Genomic DNA, 20,761 nt, shown 5'->3' with positions numbered 1-20,761 from the left:
GGATTTCAAACAGGCAGCACAAGGAAGTAGCAACTCAGCACACCTTGCCTTTCCTAGATCTTTTAAAAACCACAAACATAAACAGTCTCGTGCATTGGGGAACAGACAGATTGTGCTCACAATATTACTCAGTATAACAGAAGTACTGATTACAATAACCAGCCAGGTCTTACTCCAACAATAAAAAAAGAGACAATAACATGTACAGTTTTATGTTTTAATAAGGAATTTATGAAAACAGAGGCATACATGAAGAAAACAAAAATGAAGGAATTCATCTTCTGACCTATATTACACTACTTTGAACAGCACCAGGAATGCTCTGTGGGTCTATAACAATACAAATTGTATAAAATAATTTGTTTGTCTTTGCACTGATACAGGAAATGGCAGCTTTTGATTGAGAAATACCAGTTTCTACTAAATTAAAAGAATGAAATGAATAATTTATTTTATTGCAATTTTTTTTTAAAAAGCTAGATCAGGACCCAAACACAAACAGATAGAATAAAAATATAGTTTGTTAAAATGGATATTTTTGGATTTAGAAATCTTGTTTGGTCAAGTAATCATACTGTCAGACACTTCAGTAAAAACCATTGAGTTCCGATTGTTCTGTATAAACTGGTCATTTTTATTATTTCAAATCGAATGTAATAAGATTAACCAGCAAACAATAAATGCTCTTATGAAGGTGTACACTGATGCAAAATATTCTACAAGTGTTTTCCAAACAGCTGCTGAGAGTAACTTTGCTGTGTTAGAAGCACAGATGATCCATGGATCTGGTAATCACATGGGGAGCAAGAGCCGTCAGTAATGGCCTCCAGTTTGCTGCTGAAATACATCAATCGTGTCCTCATCTTCCATCTCCAACTGCAAGAACATAACAACCATGAGACCAAAATTCCAAGAAACATTGTGATGCAGTTTCAATAAAAACTAGCCTGTGTATAGATATTTCAGGAGGGCAAGAATAAAAGCAGAAAAGATGAGAATACAATCAGAGCTAACTAAAGAAACCCTATAATTCTTTTAGATGTAAAAGTAATAAACTGATCATGAAAGGATGGGTGGGACCAATTAGGGAGTAAAAGCTATTTTTTGCATCAAGGCATGGCTGAATTATGTACCTTTAGTTTTCAATTCGGAGGATGCTGCCAAAGTCTCAATGAAAGTGGAGATAGTGAAGTTGATGGATATGGTGAACCCCCACACCTCCAAGTTCCAGAATAAGTACCAGACACTTTCTTATAATCATTAGGACCCGCACAATCCTAACCCCACCTCAGCAATGGAACACTGGACCATCTCTTGCACTAGCATGGACCTGCTTTTGGTTGTAGACTTTTCATTTTCTTTCACTATCTTGTAGAATTTGTGTTGTTACGTTGTTTGAATCTGTGTCCCTGTTTCCCTGCGGCAAGTTTTCCATTATACATACATACATATGACAGTAAATCTTCGACAGTTTGAAAATGCAGAAGAATGAAATTCCAGGAAGGATGGCTAAACTTCAAGTGACAGGTGTCTTAGTCCCTACTGAATGCACCCTAGACTGTTGTGAGAAACAGCAAAGACTGGGCCTGATCTTCCCATCATTCCTACAGAATTTAAAAATCTAATTTTATTCAAATCCTTCTTTGAATTGTTCCTTTCTAATCATCTCCAGTCAATTACAATTCCGTATTCTCTAAATCCGACCCCGTGTTTTTGCCCAAATTCCTTTGACTGGCAGTAATATGCAATCATACTAATTGTACCAATTAACTGTCTTCATCAACTAATCACACAAACACATTCACTAAAGATAATCACACAAACACATTCACTAAAGACAAACCCCCACACCCAACTTAAAAGTCAATCTAATTCTTTTCTGGAAACAGACCGCAAATTGCAGATCCTAATTGTGTTACAAACTCTCCCTCCTATCCAGCCCCATACTCAGAGCCTTCACTTGATGCCCAAAATTGTTGAACTATATTCTAATAGGAAGACCCACAGCCTGTCCCAGACTATTAATGATCTTGTGTACCTCAAACAAACTTCCTCTGTGCTACTCCATATTAATTACGCAACTAAAATCCCTCTTGCCCGAAACCATTTGAGTAAATCTCTTCTCTACCTTATTTTGAATTGTAGTGGCAAGAAATGAAATAATCTCCCATTGAAGCCTACCCAGCATTCTAAAGTTAAACATCTAAATTCACTAGTAAAGCAGGTCCATTGGTGATTGGGGATTTATCAGAAACACTAAAGGAACTTCTTTCCATGAAATGAGAACTAGAATTTCTCCTTGACCTCTCTGGACACACCCCAAACATGTCTCCTGCAGATACTACAAGTGAGCAAGCTGGGGATCCTCACTTAACTTTGAAGAAACAATGACATCAGCAACGTGCTCCCAGAACAGCACAGGAGACAGGTCTTTTACGCTATCAAGGGAATTTATCATTCCACAATCTGGGAACTGGGGAAAGACTGGGTAACAGTTCTTAATTTCTTATCAATTCTTTTCAGAACTGTTATTTCCTAAGACCGATCCTCAATCAATGACTCTGTTTCATAAAGAATGAATAGACTACAATGTTTTCCAATTTCATTTCATGCCACTCTAGAAACTACTGAATCTAACTCAAGAAACTATTAAACCCAAGTCATTTCAGTTCAAGAAAAGCAGAAACTTAAAGACACTGCAAAAAAAAAATTTGAACAGATATGACAAAAGGTCTCTTTCCACAAATACTGCCTAACCAGATAACTGTTTCCAGCATCTGGTTTTATTTCAGATTTCTAGCATCTGTAATCTTTAAAACTGTTGTTTACTAGAATGGGTTCACCAATGAGGAATCAGTGAAGAGAATCTAAAGTTGTTCTCTTTATGGGTGAGAGAAAACAATAGGGATTCGAACAGATTACCCAGAGGCTGGGGTAACAACTGATTTACAAAAGTTCCAGCTTGAGGCACAAGTGAGTGGTGGATCCAAATACAAAAGTAGCTTTTGAAAAAGATTGGAATAAATATGAAGGTTGAAACATGTTCAGCCTTTGGGAGAAACTGAGAGGATTGGACTGCAAGTGGGACTTGACTGCAACAAGTTTGAGGATTCTTTCAGGACCACCTTCATTAAAATAGCAAATGCACTGTACTGAGTCAATGTTAATGAATACTACTTTACTATTGGTTTCTTTTCACAATTTACTTTTAATTTCTTATTGTAACCTAGGTAATTTTATGTACTGTACTGCTGCAGCAAAAGAACAAATTTCACATCTGATAAGTCTGACTGATACAGTGTAAAGCTTGTTTTACATATTTGTTTATACAGGTTGAATTATTACACAGTAAGGCGGAACAAGGTAAAACAATAACAGTGCAAAATAAAGTGTAACAACTACAAAGGAGTGCAGATAGCAGTAAGAACATATTAAGGCAGATTGTAATGTCGAGAGTCCATCTTTTCATACTAAGGACCATTTAATAATTCAGTAAGTGGGATAGGAATGATCCTCGAGACTGGCAGAACATGCTTTCAGATATTAGTATCTTCTGACTGATGGGAGAGCGGAAAAGAGAGACTGTCTGGGGTCTGATTATGCTAATTGCTTTACCAAGGAAGTCCATGGAGGGGAGGCTGGTCTTGCTGCTTCTCCTTCGGTCAATACCAGTTTTATTCCCTCTATATAGACTTTGTATTTCCTCCAACCTCCTTCAGTACTGAGATTTCAATTTCACCCTCACTCTCCCAGAGACAATTAACAAAACCGATAGCCGAATGAGAGCCAGTCTATGAAAGGAGTGGCTCTTCAGAAATGAATACAATTCTACCAAACAATTCAAACCTTTGAGTTTTCACACTTTTCATAGGACACCTTATAACAGAGACTTACCTTAGACTTTCAATAATGTCCTCATTAGCTTCCAATAGAAAGAGGTGGTAATTATCATGATCATTCTTTATCCCGGGACTGATTCTTCAGGAAATGTGGTAAATTCATGCTTACAATTGCACATAGACCAGAAACAACAAAAGTGCAGCTGTCACAGTAGCTGTGTGAAGCCTGCACCTTCCCATGGCCTCTGCATACTCTGGTTTCCTCCCACATGCCAAACACATGATGGTTAGATTAACTGGGTACTTAAGTTGCCCCAGAATGAAGAATGATGAGAGAATCGGGGGAGTTAAGAGGCAAATGAAAATAAGTTACAAGGAAATAAATGGGAGGAAAACAGGTTGCTCTGACAGCAGGAGACCTGATGGGTCAAACAGCCTTCTATGTCATGTAATACAACAGTCAGATTTTTACTATCACCTCCTAAAACCTTGGCTTGGAGTGCTCACCACTCACTGTAAGCCAAGTTTATTAGTCAGGTTGACATCTAGGCTCTGATCTTGCAAAGATAAAAAGATGAGCTGCTGGAAAATCAAACAAGTCAGTTGAATAAACTGCTATCATTAAAGGACAGTAAATATCACTATATCAGAGGAATTCCCTGTAATATGGCAAGTTCAATATGCTTGTCTCAGGGCTCTACATTCACCTCTATAGTGATTCCTGGCATACCTGTGCAGGCGTGTCTGTTTCATTAATTGGCTGTCCATCAAATCGGAATCTGATCTGTCGAATTGCCAACCCCTAGAAATAGGAAAAAAGTTTTCAGAAATTGTAAGAGCTTTATGCTACAATATAGGCACACTATGTTGCCACAGCAGTAATGATGATGGATCTTTTGACAGTGGGAGAACATACAAATTTCCTTCTACTGTTATCCACACAAGTCATCAATTTCATGTTTCTTGGAGAGGGTAAAGCACCAAAATACAAGGACTAAGAATTCTATTGTATATATTTACAGCTCCTCCCTAAAGTAGTTCTCTTTCAGAGACACAAAAAAAATCCATTGCTCAGATCTTAGTAGGTTGGCAAATGATGAAAACCAAGGCATTAGAAAACTATTCTAAGTATGCTTGACAGGATAGTTCCCATTTCACAATCTCATGCACTTGGGGCACAGCTCCAAAGGTTTACAGCATTTGCCATGAAGTTAGTGGCCAGCGAGTATCTGCTAACATTATTTCTCACCTGCATACCCAGTAGTACATATGCAAGTCCACGTGCTTGGGAAGATAGGTTTCAGTAGATCACCAGTGAACCAAACAAAAGTTGGGACAAACATAAGTTGCAGATTACACATATTTGAACAAAATTCCCTTCAAATCATAGCCTTTTCTCCTTCCTTTGTCATAACTGAGATTAATTTCTCACTATACATTTATTTGACAAACCAATGAGAGTCAGGGAGCTGCCTTTATATATCTCATCAACTGATAACAAAACTTTGGATTCTAATCACAGACAAGTCTTCAGCACTGACTGACACTAATGGCACAGACTTGACTCACGTTCATTAGATTACAGGGCAATAATTTCAAGATCAAATTGTTGTACCTGGCGTTCACAGTATGCTTTCATCAGTTTGCTTAGCGGTGTATGCTTTTTGATTTTGAACTGCACAACTGAACCATCTTGGCCTGCCACCTTTAGGTTAATGTGGTCATTTTCTGATTTCAGCACATCCTGTGAAAAGAAAACAACATTAGGTGAGAATGATTGAGCACGTCAAATATCACAAGACACTTCCTGCACCAGAAACAATACTACATGAATTTAATGCTTTGCACAGAGTGGTTTGAAGTAATCTGTAACTAAACCATATAGGATGGGTTTGCACTTAGCTAGCTTCAAGCTTAAATGACATAAATGCCCAGCCATAATAATGAACCATTTTGCCCAACTAGTTGGGTAAATGTTTAGCATCTAACTGAGCAAATAGATTAGTTACAATTCTGCAATCTACTTCTATTCTTTCTGTGCTATCTAATCTGAACATCACTATCAGTGAATTCCATGGCTTTTCAGCTCTGTATGAAGTTTATCCTTTCCATCTCCTGAACCTGACTTTCAATCATAGGTCAAGAACAAGAAACGAGAAGAATCACCATTGTTCTACCAATAATGATGGTTTTAAACAGGTAATGCAATAGCAACCAGTTATTAGCTTAGTTATCTCAGAATATAGGTCCCATATTAGCCACCCATGCTGGCCCACTTTCATAACACTCTCACCTCCAAGAACTACTAATTTCTGGAGTTACACCGGAAAACAAACAAAAGTAGGCTTATTGCAAAACATAGCACGTTCTTTCACGTCCCAAATAGAACTTGCTGTGTACACCAGTGAAGGCTGAACTAGTGGCAGCCTTGCCTCATGTAGTAAGGTCATAGGTAAAGTCCCATGCAAGACATGGAAACATAAAAATCTAGTATTGTACTGAGAGTGTGATGCATTGTCAGGGTATATCTTGTTGGTGAGATGTTAAAATGGTATCCCTCATATTCTTTCAGGAGACTGCCAAAGAACAGTGAATAATCCTGTAAACAACATCTTAAAATGCTGTTTATTGCCTTTTTTTTGGAGTTTATGAGCTTCTTGTGTACATTTCTGCATTTCTTAAAATACTAATTATAGACAGAAAAATACTAAGTGTTGTGAGACATCCCTGAAAATAACACAGAAGGCATGGCATGCCATTCAAATCTATTTATATTATGCCCATTTTGCTTTCCTTCCAATATATCAACACCTTTTTAAAGTTATAGCCCATTGCAGAGAATAGCAAATTCTTATCACCATTTAGGTTAGCTTACCTCTCCAGGCCTGAGACAAACCATACCAGGAATTTACTGGAGGTTGTCATATTTAGGACCTCTACTTTTAGTCTCTCATCCCCTCCCTATCAAACTACATGCCCCAATCCCTAATAAGGTCATGTTAAGGATTTTACCCTGATTGTAAACCACTTTCTACCTGGCCAAGGAGAGGTCAAACACAAACAGGAAGAACATCTCATATTTTCTGCTTTAGTAGCTAACAATATGAATATTAAATGTTCTAATTTCAGTTAACCCACTACATTATTCTTCAGACACAGAGCACTCCACTGCCTTATACATTCTATATACTGACAATGTTCTTCAGCTCTGTCTCCCTCCTCCCTTATACATTCTATATATTGACAATGTTTTTCAGTTGTCTCACTCCTCCCTTATACATTCTATATACTGACAATGTTCTTCAGCTGTCTCCCTCCTGCCTTATACATTCTATATACTGACAATGTTCTTCAGCTGTCTCCCTCCTGCCTTATACATTCTATATACTGACAATGTTCTTCAGCTGTCTCCCTCCTGCCTTATACATTCTATATACTGACAATGTTCTTCAGCTGTCTCACTCCTCCCTTATACATTCTATATACCGACAATGTTCTTCAGCTGTCTCACTCCTCCCTTATACATTCTATATACCGACAATGTTCTTCAGTTCTGTCTCCCTCCCCTTATACATTCTATATACTGACAATGTTCCTCAGCTGTCTCACTCCTCCCTTATACATTCTATATACTGACAATGTTCTTCAGCTGTCTCACTCCTCCCTTATACATTCTATATACCGACAATGTTCTTCAGTTCTGTCTCCCTCCCCTTATACATTCTATATACTGACAATGTTCCTCAGCTGTCTCACTCCTCCCTTATACATTCTATATACCGACAATGTTTTTCAGTTGTCTCCCTCCTGCCTTATACATTCTATATACTGACAATGTTCTTCAGCTGTCTCCCTCCTGCCTTATACATTCTATATACTGACAGTTCTTCAGCTGTCTCCCTCCTGCCTTATACATTCTATATACTGACAATGTTCTTCAGCTGTCTCCCTCCTGCCTTATACATTCTATATACTGACAATGTTTTTCAGTTGTCTCCCTCCTGCCTTATACATTCTATATACTGACAATGTTTTTCAGTTGTCTCCCTCCTGCCTTATACATTCTATATACGGACAATGTTCTTCAGCTGTCTCCCTCCTCCTTTATACATTCTATACACTGACAATGTTCTTCCCCTGTCTCACTCCTCCCTTATAACCATATAACAATCACAGCACGGAAACAGGCCATCTCGGCCCTCCTAGTCCGTGCCGAACTCTTAATCTCACCTAGTCCCACCTACCCGCACTCAGCCCATAACCCTCCACTCCTTTCCTGTTCATATACCTATCCAATTTTACCTTAAATGACACAACTGAACTGGCCTCTACTACTCCTACAGGAAGCTCATTCCACACAGCTATCACTCTCTGAGTAAAGAAATACCCCCTCGTGTTTCCCTTAAACTTCTGCCCCCTAACTCTCAAATCATGTCCTCTCGTTTGAATCTCCCCTACTCTCAATAGAAACAGTCTATTCACGTCAACTCTATCTATCCCTCTCAAAATTTTAAATACCTCGATCAAATCCCCCCTCAACCTTCTACGCTCCAATGAATAGAGACCTAACTTGTTCAACCTTTCTCTGTAACTTAAGTGCTGAAACCCAGGTAACATCCTAGTAAATCGTCTCTGCACTCTCTCTAATTTATTGATATCTTTCCTATAATTCGGTGACCAGAACTGTACACAATATTCCAAATTTGGCCATACCAATGCCTTGTACAATTTTAACATTACATCCCAACTTCTGTACTCAATGCTTTGATTTATAAAGGCCAGCGTTCCAAAAGCCTTCTTCACCACCCTATCTAGATGAGACTCCACCTTCAGGGAACTATGCACTGTTATTCCTAGATCTCTCTGTTCCTCTGCATTCCTCAATGCCCTACCATTTACCCTGTATGTTCTATTTGGATTATTCCTGCCAAAATGTAGAACCTCACACTTCTCAGCATTAAACTCCATCTGCCAACATTCAGCCCATTCTTCTAACCGGCATAAATCTCCCTGCAAGCTTTGAAAACCCACCTCATTATCCACAACACCTCCTACCTTAGTATCATCGGCATACTTACTAATCCAATTTACCACCTCATCATCCAGATCATTTATGTATATTACAAACAACATTGGGCCCAAAACAGATCCTTGAGGCACCCCGCTAGTCACCAGCCTCCATCCCGATAAACGATTATCCACCACTACTCTCTGGCATCTCCCATCTAGCCACTGTTGAATCCATTTTATTACTCCAGCATTAATACCTAATGACTGAACCTTCTTAACTAACCTTCCATGTGGAACTTTGTCAAAGGCTTTGCTGAAGTCCATATACATCCACTGCCTTACCCTCGTCAACATTCCTCGTAACTTCTTCAAAAAATTCAATAAGGTTTGTCAAACATGACCTTCCACGCACAAATCCATGCTGGCTACTCCTAATCAGATCCTGTCTATCCAGATAATTATTAATACTAGCTCTAAGAATACTTTCCATTAATTTACCCACCACTGATGTCAAACTGACAGGTCTATAATTGCTAGGCTTACTTCAAGAACCCTTTTTAAACAATGGAACCACATGAGCAATACGCCAATCCTCCTGCACAATCCCCGTTTCTAATGACATCTTAAAGATCTCTGTCAGAGCTCCTGCTATTTCTACACAAACTTCCCTCAAGGTCCTGAGGAATATCCTGTCAGGACCCGGAGATTTATCCACTTTTAAATTTCTTAAAAGCGCCAGTACTTCCACCTCTTTAATTGTCATAGGTTCCATAACTTCCTTACTTGTTTCCCACACCTTACACAATTCAATATCCTTCTCCTTCGTGAATACCGAAGAGAAGAAATCGTTCAAAATCTCTCCCATCTCCCTCGGCTCCACACATAGCTGACCACTCTGATTCTCTAAGGGGCCAATTTTATCCCTCACTATCCTCTTGCTTTTAATATAACTGTAGAAACCTTTCGGATTTACTTTCACCTTATTTGCCAAACCAACCTCGTATCTTCTTTTAGCTTTTCTAATCTCTTTCTTAAGATTCCTTTTACATTCTTTATATTCCTCGAGCAATTCCTTTACTCCATGCTGCCTATATCTACTGTAGACATCCCCCTTTTTCCGAACCAAATTTCTAATATCCTTTGATATATGGTGCTTTCAAACCTTTAACCTTTCCTTTCAACCTAACAACCTCTCAATTCTATATACTGACAGTTCTTCAGTTGTCTCCCTCCTGCCTTATACATTCTATATACCGACAATGTTCTTCAGCTCTGTCTCCCTTACTTATACATTCTATATACTGACAATGTTCTTCAGTTGTCTCCCTCCTGCCTTATACATTCTATATACTGACAATGTTCTTCAGTTCTGTTTCCCTCTTGCCTTATATATTCTATATACTGACAATGTTCTTCAGCTATCTCACTCCTTCCTTATACATTCTATATACTGACAATGTTTTTCAGTTGTCTCACTCCTCCCTTATACATTCAATATACTGACAATGTTCTTCAGTTCTGTCTCCCTCCTCCCTTATACATTCTATATACTGACAATGTTTTTCAGTTGTCTCACTCCTCCCTTATACATTCAATATACTGACAATGTTCTTCAGTTCTGTCTCCCTCCTCCCTTATACATTCAATATTCTTCAGTTCTGTCTCCCTCCTCCCTTATACATTCTATATACTGACAATGTTTTTCAGTTGTCTCACTCCTCCCTTATACATTCTATATACTGACAATGTTCTTCAGTTCTGTCTCCCTCCTCCCTTATACATTCTATATACTGACAATGTTCTTCAGTTCTGTCTCCCTCCTCCCTTATACATTCTATATACTGACAATGTTTTTCAGTTGTCTCACTCCTCCCTTATACATTCAATATTCTTCAGTTCTGTCTCCCTCCTCCCTTATACATTCTATATACTGACAATGTTCTTCAGTTCTGTCTCCCTCCTCCCTTATACATTCTATATACTGACAATGTTCTTCAGTTCTGTCTCCCTCCTCCCTTATACATTCTATATACTGACAATGTTTTTCAGTTGTCTCACTCCTCCCTTATACATTCAATATTCTTCAGTTCTGTCTCCCTCCTCCCTTATACATTCTATATACTGACAATGTTTTTCAGTTGTCTCACTCCTCCCTTATACATTCAATATACTGACAATGTTTTTCAGTTCTGTCTCCCTCCTCCCTTATACATTCAATATTCTTCAGCTGTCTCACTCCTCCCTTATACATTCTATAAACTGACAATGTTCCTCAGCTGTCTCCCTCCTCCCTTATACATTCTATATACTGACAATATTCTTCAGCTGTCTCACTCCTCCCTTATACATTCTATATACTGACAATGTTCCTCAGCTGTCTCACTCCTCCTTTATATAATGTTCTTCAGTATTTTGAGTCAAAACCCCAGAACCAGGAAGTCCCATCCCTTTGTTGAGCTTACCCAGTCTCAAAAGAACTCCGAATGTTTCAATGCTTCTCCTGTCATCTTTGTAAACTCTAGAGTGTATAGGCCAGATTCAATAATCTCTCCTCAGAAGACAATTCCTCCCCAATACTGGGCATTAATCTGATGATTTTTTTTGTTGTACCTTCTCTATCCTTCCTGTGATAGGAAAATCAAACTTGTTTGAAATATTTCGCATGGGATTCATGCTAAGGCCCTATAATCACAGCAAGAACCATTTATTTTTGTATTCAATAGACAATAGACAGTAGGTGCAGGAGTAGGCCATTTGGCCCTTCTAGCCAGCACTGCCATTCACTGTGATCATGGCTGATCATACACAATCAGTACCCCGTTCCTGCCCTCTCCCCATATCCCTTGACCCCGCTATCTATAAGAGCTCTATCTAACTCTCTCTTGAATGCATCCAGAGACTTGGCCTCCACTGCCTTCTGGGGCAGAGCATTCCACATATCCACCGCTCTCTGGGTGAAAATTATTCAAGTTAACCTACTATAAAAGGCAGCATAATATTTGTCTTGTAAATTGCCTAATGGACCTATAATTCATATGCAAGAATATTCTTCAATCGCTCACCATTTATAAATATCAATTTTCTCTATTTTCTACTAAATTGGATAACTTAGTATTTTTTAAGCTTCATATTCATTTTCCAATGTTCCTTAGATTCAGGATCAGTTCCTGAAGATTGGAGAGTGGCTAATGTTATCCCACTTTTCAAGAAGGGAGGGAAGGAGAAAACGGAGAACTATCACCCTGTTAGCCTAACGTCAGTCGTGGGGAAGATGCTTGAGTCCATTATTAAGGACGAAATAGTGGCACATCTAGATGGCAGAAATAGGATTAGGCCGAGCCAGCATGGATTTACCAAGGGTAAATCATGCTTGACTAATGTAATGAGGATGTTAGACGAGGGTAAGCCAGTGGATGTAGTGTACCTAGATTTTCAGAAGGCATTCGATAAGGTGCCACATAGGAGATTGGTGAGTAAAATCAGAGCTCATGGCATTGGGGGCAGGGTTTCAGCATGGATAGAAAACTGGTTGGCAGATAGAAAGCAAAGGGTAGCAGTGAATGGGTGTTTCTCAGACTGGCTGGAGGTGACTAGTGGGGTACCATAGGGCTCTGTATTGGGACCACAGCTCTTTACGATTTATGTCAACGATTTAGATGAGGGCATTGAAAACTATATCAGCAAGTTTGCTGACGATACTAAACTGGGTGGCAGTGTGACATGCGAAGAGGACGTTAGGAGAATACAGGGAGACTTGGATAGGCTGGGTGAGTGGGCAGATACTTGGCAGATGTCATTCAATGTGAATAAATGTGAAGTTATCCACTTTGGAAGCAGGAACAAGAGGGCAGAGTATTGTCTGAACGGTGTAGAGTTAGGTAAGGGAGAAATGCAAAGAGACCTAGGAGTCCTAGTTCACCAGTCAATGAAGGTGAATGAGCAAGTGCAACAGGCAGTGAAGAGGGCAAATGGAATGTTGGCCTTTGTTACAAGGGGAATTGAGTACAAGAGCAAGGATGTCCTTTTGCATTTGTACAGGGCCCTGGTGAGACCACACCTGGAATATTGTGTACAGTTTTGGTCTCCAGGTTTAAGGAAGGACATTCTGGCAATTGAGGAAGTGCAGCGTAGATTCACTAGGTTGATTCCTGGGATGGCAGGGCTGTCTTACGCAGAGAGATTGGGCTTGTACACGCTGGAATTGAGGAGATTGAGAGGGGATCTGATTGAAAAGTTTAAGATAATTAAAGGATTTGATAGGATTGAGGCAGGAAATATGTTCCAGATGTTGGGAGAGTCCAGTACCAGAGGGCATGGATTGAGAATAAGAGGTCAGTTATTTAAAACAGAGTTGAGGAAGAGCTTCTTCTCCCAGAGAGTTGTGGAGGTGTGGAATGCACTGCCTCGGAAGACGGTGGAGGCCAATTCTGTGGATGCTTTCAAGAAGGAGCTAGATAGATATCTGATGGATAGGGGAATCAAGGGATATGGGGACAAGGCAGGGACTGGGTATTGATAGTGAATGATCAGCCATGATCTCAGAATGGCGGTGCAGACTCGAGGGTCCGAATGGTCTACTTCAGCACCTATTGTCTATTGTCTATATTCCATTTGCCATGTCCCTCCTCACCCCAACTCAAATCAATGACCTTCTCTCTCCCTCAAGTCTCCCTAACTCATCACAATTCACAAGCTCTCTCAACTTTGCATCATCCAAATTGATGATGTTGATTAAAAATAACTGAAGTCCATCATCCGACTAGTTATATTCTCTCAATCAAAAGAGCAAGAATGGACAGATTATTCATGCCCATGAACTAATCCACAACCCACACCAATGACACCAAACCTTGAGTTTGAATCTCAATGCATGATAATAGTTTTGATTTATTTTTATTCAGATACAACACGAATAGGCCGCTCCACCCAGCAATTCTCTGATTTAATCCTAGCCTAGTAACGGGACAATTTATAATGGCTGATTAACTGTGGGAGGAACCAATGTGATCTCAGGGAGGACTTAAACTCCTTACAGGCTGTGGCGGGAATTGAACCCAGGTCACCTGTACCACAAAGCACTGTGCTAACCACTATCTATAATACTGCCCCTCATCTGCAATTTGTTACACCTCAAGTGAACAGGCTTGTCAAACACACACAAAATGCTGGTGGAACACAGCAGACCAGGCAGCATCTATAGGGAGAAGCGCTGTCGACGTTTCGGGCCGAGACCCTTCGTCAGGACTAACCGAAAGGAAATGTCAACAGTGCTTCTTCCTATAGATGCTGCCTGGCCTGCTGTGTTCCACCAGCATTTTGTGTGTGTTTGAATTTCCAGCATCTGCAGATTTCCTCAGGCTTGTCAAATATCATTTTTCTTTCATAAATTTGCATTCAATCCTTCTTGTGAGAGACTTATAATGTTGTAATAGCTGGCTGAATAAGCTAATAGATGGCAGATGAAATTTCACATACAGACAAATGTGAAGCTAAAAAAAAGAGGCTGTATAAACCAGAGGCTCAATTCTAAAAGGGTTAAAAATAATTACAAGCATTATTTAAGGTAGAATAGCATGTTGAGAAAGTGATGAAAGCACACAGGGCATTGGCTTTACAAGCAGAAGCAGAATACAATAAGAAAGTCAGGAACAACACCGAGAAACTGCTGCTTCGGTCATCATTACAATTTTGTGCCACACTTCAGGAAATACCCCAAAACCTCTGAGGGGCTAATGGTGAAATTTGGAGTGAGGGAGCTATGAATATAGGTTGTCCTCAAAACAGAGGTTACAGGATCTGCTAAAATCATTAAGGATATACAATTTTTTAACCTTCCTATATGGAGAGATACCCATGTAGTCACTAGATTACTCTTGAAATCGACTTCCCTTCACTCAAGGGGTTCCAACCTTGTTTATGCCATGGACTCTAACCATTAACCATGGGGTCCCTGAACCCCAGGATGGGAACCTTTGCCTTTACTTATCAATTTTTCTGTTCTTTGATAAATTCTGATACATTTCCGAACTTTTGTCTTATTACCTCTTTTTTTGTTACATGTTTTTTTCCCTTTAACTGAATACTACCCATACCACTGTTAACTACAGTTGGACCACTTTTCCTCCTAAGTTGTGACTTAGAGATGTGCTATTATTGAAGTACGTTATCTATTAATTAAATGCAAGCCACTATTTGTCTAGAATCAAACCTCAATGTGTTTTCCTAAATTACCAATGACAACTCACACCTAATTTTGTTTAGACTTAAAACATCATCTTGTTCAGATTTCAGATTACACCAATTCAATTTTAGAATAAAACATTTAACTGGGGATGCATGTGTGAGTCACTGCCTTGGAATAATTTAATCTAAGGTGGTGCCAAGGAACCTCATTAAAACTGAAATTAAAGCAGACAATACTGGGAATACTCAACAGGTCAGTCAGCATCTGAGAAAAGAAAGTGAGAAATGAAACAAAATTTAACTTCCTAAGGAAGGTGGCATAGTGTGGAAGGATATGCGAGTAGAAAGGGCAGAGGAAAAGAAATGGAAGAACTGTGATAACTGATGAATGAAGAACTGGAAAAACCTAATGAAAAGCAAAAGAGTGAACAATAAAAGAGCAAAATGCAAAAACAACAAATGAGAACTGAAAATAGCAGATAAAACATTAAAAAATTAAGCTAGAAATGAGATACAAAGCTCAGCCTAGTTGAACTAGCACTGCCGACATTTCAGGCCGAGACCCTTCGTCAGGACTTCTCCCTATAGATGCTGCCTGGCCTGCTGTGTTCCACCAGCATTTTGTGTGTGTTGTTTGAGTTTCCAGCATCCGCAGATTTCCTCGTGTTTGCTAGTTGAACCTCAGCCTAGTTGAATAGAGTTTTAAGACTATAGATGCCTAGTCAGCTGCTAAGGCCAGAATGTGATGTAGATTTAAAGTGACAGGCAATTGGAAGCTCAGGTTTCCCCTTCTAGGAGAAAACTGAAGTAAACGTAACTCATAGAGGAAAACTGTTCACTGGCTGAAGACATTACGTGTTGGATTCTGGAAAATGTTGCAAGATTGGTCATTTCAACCAAAGGACAGTGAACTGGGTCAATCTCAGTGGGGTTTATTTCATTACAAAGTCTAAAGGCAAGAGTAAAATATTCCAATATTAAAATAAAATCCATCCCATTCACATTTCTACATAGTCTTCACCATCAATGCTTAACGCCACCTGGTGTATCACGAATAACCAACAGCTGAAGTGGATCACTAACCAGAATCACAACTAGATCAGACTGAGGCGATAAAAACATGATAAACATAAAAACATCATGCCTGGTGTCAAAAGAAAATTGTTAGGAATGTGATAAAAGTTCTCATTTGTTTCGCTCTCAGCAACACCAACAAATGGCTAACACCACACAGAACAAAGCACCCTTAAAAATGGCACCTCACCCAGTACCCTACCACACACCCTCTGTGTCTGTAGCATGTACCCTTGGCAACCACCAAGTAAAGGGCAGTAGGTGTATGAGAAAACCAACATTTTCAAGCTCCCTCTATGGAAGTCACATACCAATTTTAAACAGAAATATATCAGCTGTGGCCTGCCCCCAGCACACCCTTAGGTATGTTGGTTGTTAACACAAATGATGCATTTCACTGTATGTTTCAATGCACATGTGATAAATAAGCTTGAATATTCCTTCATCACCTAATCTGATTAGCCAAAGACAGCACAAGACATGAGCAAGAATGGGCCTTTGAATGTACTTCTGCAGCCATCAAATTCATGGCTAATCTTTTGCCTCAGTATCATTTTCCTGCTCTGCCCTTGATCAAACTCTGCTTTCAATACACTAAGCCTCCAGAGGAAAGAATTTTGAAGATTCACAACTCTCTCATGATATTTTTGTGATCTTGGCCCCAAATGGCTTTACCATTATTCTGGAACGATGACTTCGTATTTATAGAAGAGCCTCAAGGAGGTTCTTGCAGATTGCCAGCAACACATTGTAATTACAAAATAAACGTTGAACAATGGCACCTCAAGTGATGCTGAACGTTCTTGGTAGCACACTTGAGATTCAACTCAGTTTTTACATGGCAGGGTGTGAATACGCTGGTTTCTGATAGTAATGAGGGTATCATTAGTAAAATGGCACTCATCCAATTACACAATGTGTGCAGACAGTCTCAGATCCACAGGTACAGCAACAATGGAGCCACCACAGGATCTCTCTTCAGAAGATGCAGGTTTGTGAAATGGGAAAATAAAGTCATGGAAACAAAGTACTTTAGAATAGAGCATTTGGAAAAATGAACACTGGTATAAATTAAACATTATATCCATTCTGTGAATTCCTTCCAGCCAAAGGTTACCAAGGAGAATCAATATATTGTACTCAGAGTTGGTGAAATGCTAACTGAATTTCCTTGTCCATATGTGCCCAATTTCAGAGTTTCGGTGCTCATATTTTGCTTCTATACTCAATTGTTGACATCAGGAACACTCAAAGTAGCTACGGGCCAAAAGGTTGCCTTCAGATTCCAATCTATCATTGAATATTATAAATGAGAAATAGATTAAAGTTTTAACCATGGACAACTTAATTACTGACAAGTAAACCAAAATCTCCATTCTTGAACCCTAATCTTTGTTAATCCACCTACCTGCAGATGATTTCTTAACCAAACATTGTCTTCCCTGCTAGACTATGGAGAATAACTACATTACATGGTGTGATTATATTGCTTATATAATACATAGAAATATATTTCATTGATTAGGAGTTAGATAATCAAATTGCTGTCTTTCCCAAAGTCCAATCAATGGTTTTTTTCTTTACACTTTCGTCAACACTTATCTATGGAAGATTGTTCAGAGTTGCAGACCAACACAAATTACCCAGTATGTTGAGCATTAGGGAAAAAAGTAGTTTTGCACATGATTGTTAGAAAATAGAATCCTAAATAACAAGCATGAAGAGCACCAGCTCATAAATCACCCAATTTACTCCACCCCACTCAAAGGCTCATTTTTGTTTAGGAATTACAGCTTCACAGGGTCTAAGAAACTCTGATACTCACCAACTGGCTAATGCCCAAGCTAAAATATAACAATAGCTGCAGGTCATTTGATTTGAGTATTAGGAGGTTTTCGATTATGTATAGATGGGTGGGGGGGGGGGGGGGGGGGTAGGAGTCTCAAAATATGTCACCAGCCATTCAAGGCAGATGAAAGAAATGTCCATCTAATGGGTGATATCTTTTGTAATTTCCTACCCAGCGAAGCATTGAGATTTATTTACCAAGTGTTTTCCAGACTACTATATAGATTTTTAGATATCAATGAATATGGTTATATCCATATATAGTGTCTTTAAAAAGTAGTCAATCCCCAAGCCTTTAAGTATTACAACCAAGGATTCTGATCAATTAAACATAATTTTTATTTGTGAATCACATGCTTCCCCCTTAAAAACAAGGAAAATGGAAAGCATGAATAAATAAAAATTAAAATGCTGAAATGTCAGCAGTTCAAAAACATTCATTCCACTTTGCTAAGTATTTAGCTGAACCTCCTCTTGCAGCTATTACATCCAGTAGTCTTTTTTGATGAGCCTCCATTAGCTTTGTACAACATGATTTGTCCATTCCTCTTTGCAACATTGCTCAAGCTGTGCCAGGTTAGTTGGGGAGCGACAGATGACAGCAATCTTGAGGTCTTGCCAAAGATGTTCAATTGGGTTAAGGTCAGAACTCTGACTGGGCCACGCAAGGACATCAATTTCCCCTCATTTTAAGCCACTCCATGGTTGTTCTGGCAGTGTTTTGGGTCGTTGTCCTGCCAAAAGACCAATTTTCTCCCCTGTTTAAGCATTTTAGCAGAGGTTAGCAGCTTTATCCAAAAATCTCTCTGTATTTAGCAACATTCATCTTTCATCAACCCTGAACAAATTTCCACTCCTCACAACCGAAAAGTATCCCCATAGCACAATGCTACCTCTACTACACTGCTTAGTGTTGAGGCCAAAAAGTTCCACTTTAGTTGCATCTGACCACAAGACCTTCTTCCACATCTTTACTGCATCTTCTAAGTGACTTTTTGCAGAGTCTTAACAAAGATTTTTTTTTAAAGCTAGGGCTTCAACCTTGCCACTTTTGCACAAATACCTTTAATAGATTGTGGACCCATGAACACCTCCACTTGCAGCCACTCAGAGTGACTGTTGGTGTCACAGTAGCCTCTGTTACCAGTGCCATTCTTCTCTGATGAAGAAGTTTAGAGGAGTGGCTTGACTTAGGCTTCATATTTTTATCCCACAATGGACGGAGTGCCAGGGTACATTCAGTGCCTTTGAGATCGTCTTGGATCTTCCTCAGATTTGTGCGTTATTGTCATTTCTGTGACTTGTATGGTATGCTCTTTTGTCTTCATTTTGGTTTGGTCTATTGAAAATCTACTATATGCTGAACCTTACAGAGAGAGGGGGCATTTATTCTCACAAATTCTTTGAAAACAAGTGATCCTCCAATTTTCTACATCAACAAATTGCAGCTGAGGAAAGTAAGCATAGGGATGAATACTTTTTCAGCCTCACAATTTTGGTTTTTAATTTTTACCGAATTGTTGACAGGTTTTGGAATTTTTCTTTTGATTTGACATGATGTACAATGTTTTGTGGATTAGCTCAAAATTCTACTTCAATATATTTTAAATTTAGAAAATGAGACAGTAAAACGTTGTAGGGACTGAATATTTTTAGACAATGTATATTTCAGTTACATAAATATGAAAAACCCCTCTGAAGTAAAGCATCAACAATGATCTATGGCAGGGGTTCCCAACTTGGAATCCACGGACCCCTCGGTTAATCAACCGTAAGGCTCTACGGCGCAAAACCGATTGGGAAGGTGATCTATGCAAGGCCAAGGAGCGAAATGGCCTCTAAGAGCTTTACCTAGTCCTAATGTTTTTCATCAAACCATAAATTGCATTACGCTGGGGCTCGCTGTGCACAAAAACTGCAATTCCACAAATGTGTACTCTGCACACTGCACAGCACGCCTCACATGCAACCTAGTTATTATGCTCTCCAGAACACACTACAGGAGCCCAAGTTTGCAATGCTAAGTTATTTCACGCAGGTACATCTGCCGAGCCCGGTGCGGGCTCGGGCTCGGGCTCGGGCTCCGGGCTCCCCAGCTGAGGCCCGCACATGCCGGGCACCGACCTCTACCACCGCTCCCCGCTCGGCTCACGCAGCCTGCGGGCCTACGGCGGCTCCTCGCCGCCACCGAGCAGCCGCGCTCTGACTCATCCCGGCCTCAGGCCTGAGCCGCCCCGAATATGGCGGTAAAATTTCAAACTGGGCCGAGCGGGCGGTCAGGTTCAAACAACAGCAGACGGTGAAGGGAGGAGGTAGCAAGCCAGTCGCCGTAGCCCTCGCCACGATACCGCCGCCGCCGCCGCCGCCCCGCCCTGCTCCCAGCCCGGGTTACCTTAGGCTTTTCGTCCGCCATTGTATCTTCTCGTCTGCGTCTCTCCGGCACAAAGAGAGAGGGAGCAGGATTAATGGGGGAGGGGGAGGGGAGGTGAGACCGGTGCGCGCCCCCGGCGACTCTCGCTCACGCGCACGCAGTCAAATAAAATGAAACGTGCGTGTCCCCGCGGCCCGAGCCCGGGCCTGATTGGGCGTGCGTCGAGCCCGTGCGACGCGAAGAGCGGGGGGGGGGGGGGGGCAGGGCCAAGCGCGCGCCGCGGAGGGAGAGCGCACGTGACCGCCCCCCCCCCGACGCCGATGACGTCAGCTGCCGCGCGCGCGCTCTGCCTTGGAGAAATGGAGGGAGGGTACCTCAGGTGCTGGGGTCTCTTCCCGGTCCATCGCCTCTGCTATTCTATTCATTCCCTTTTCCC

The 20,761-nt window shown here is 40.3% G+C and overlaps 1 protein-coding gene across 1 annotated transcript; it reads right to left on the bottom strand.

Annotated features, from left to right (window-relative positions):
• Window positions 1–203: 203 nt before the first annotated feature.
• On the bottom strand, window positions 204–20,501 carry LOC132380248 (small ubiquitin-related modifier 2). Its single transcript, XM_059948987.1, has 4 exons — window positions 20,347–20,501; window positions 5,455–5,583; window positions 4,570–4,641; window positions 204–876 (listed from the first exon to the last, which is right to left on the bottom strand). Exons 1-4 carry the CDS (start codon window positions 20,365–20,367, stop codon window positions 814–816), a joined length of 285 nt encoding a protein of 94 aa, XP_059804970.1. The 5' UTR covers window positions 20,368–20,501; the 3' UTR covers window positions 204–813.
• Window positions 20,502–20,761: the final 260 nt, after the last annotated feature.

The sequence above is a fragment of the Hypanus sabinus genome, chromosome 23, assembly GCF_030144855.1.
Source record: "Hypanus sabinus isolate sHypSab1 chromosome 23, sHypSab1.hap1, whole genome shotgun sequence".
Classification (NCBI taxonomy): Eukaryota; Metazoa; Chordata; class Chondrichthyes; order Myliobatiformes; family Dasyatidae; genus Hypanus; species Hypanus sabinus.
This window is presented reverse-complemented; position numbering and strand designations above follow the sequence as displayed.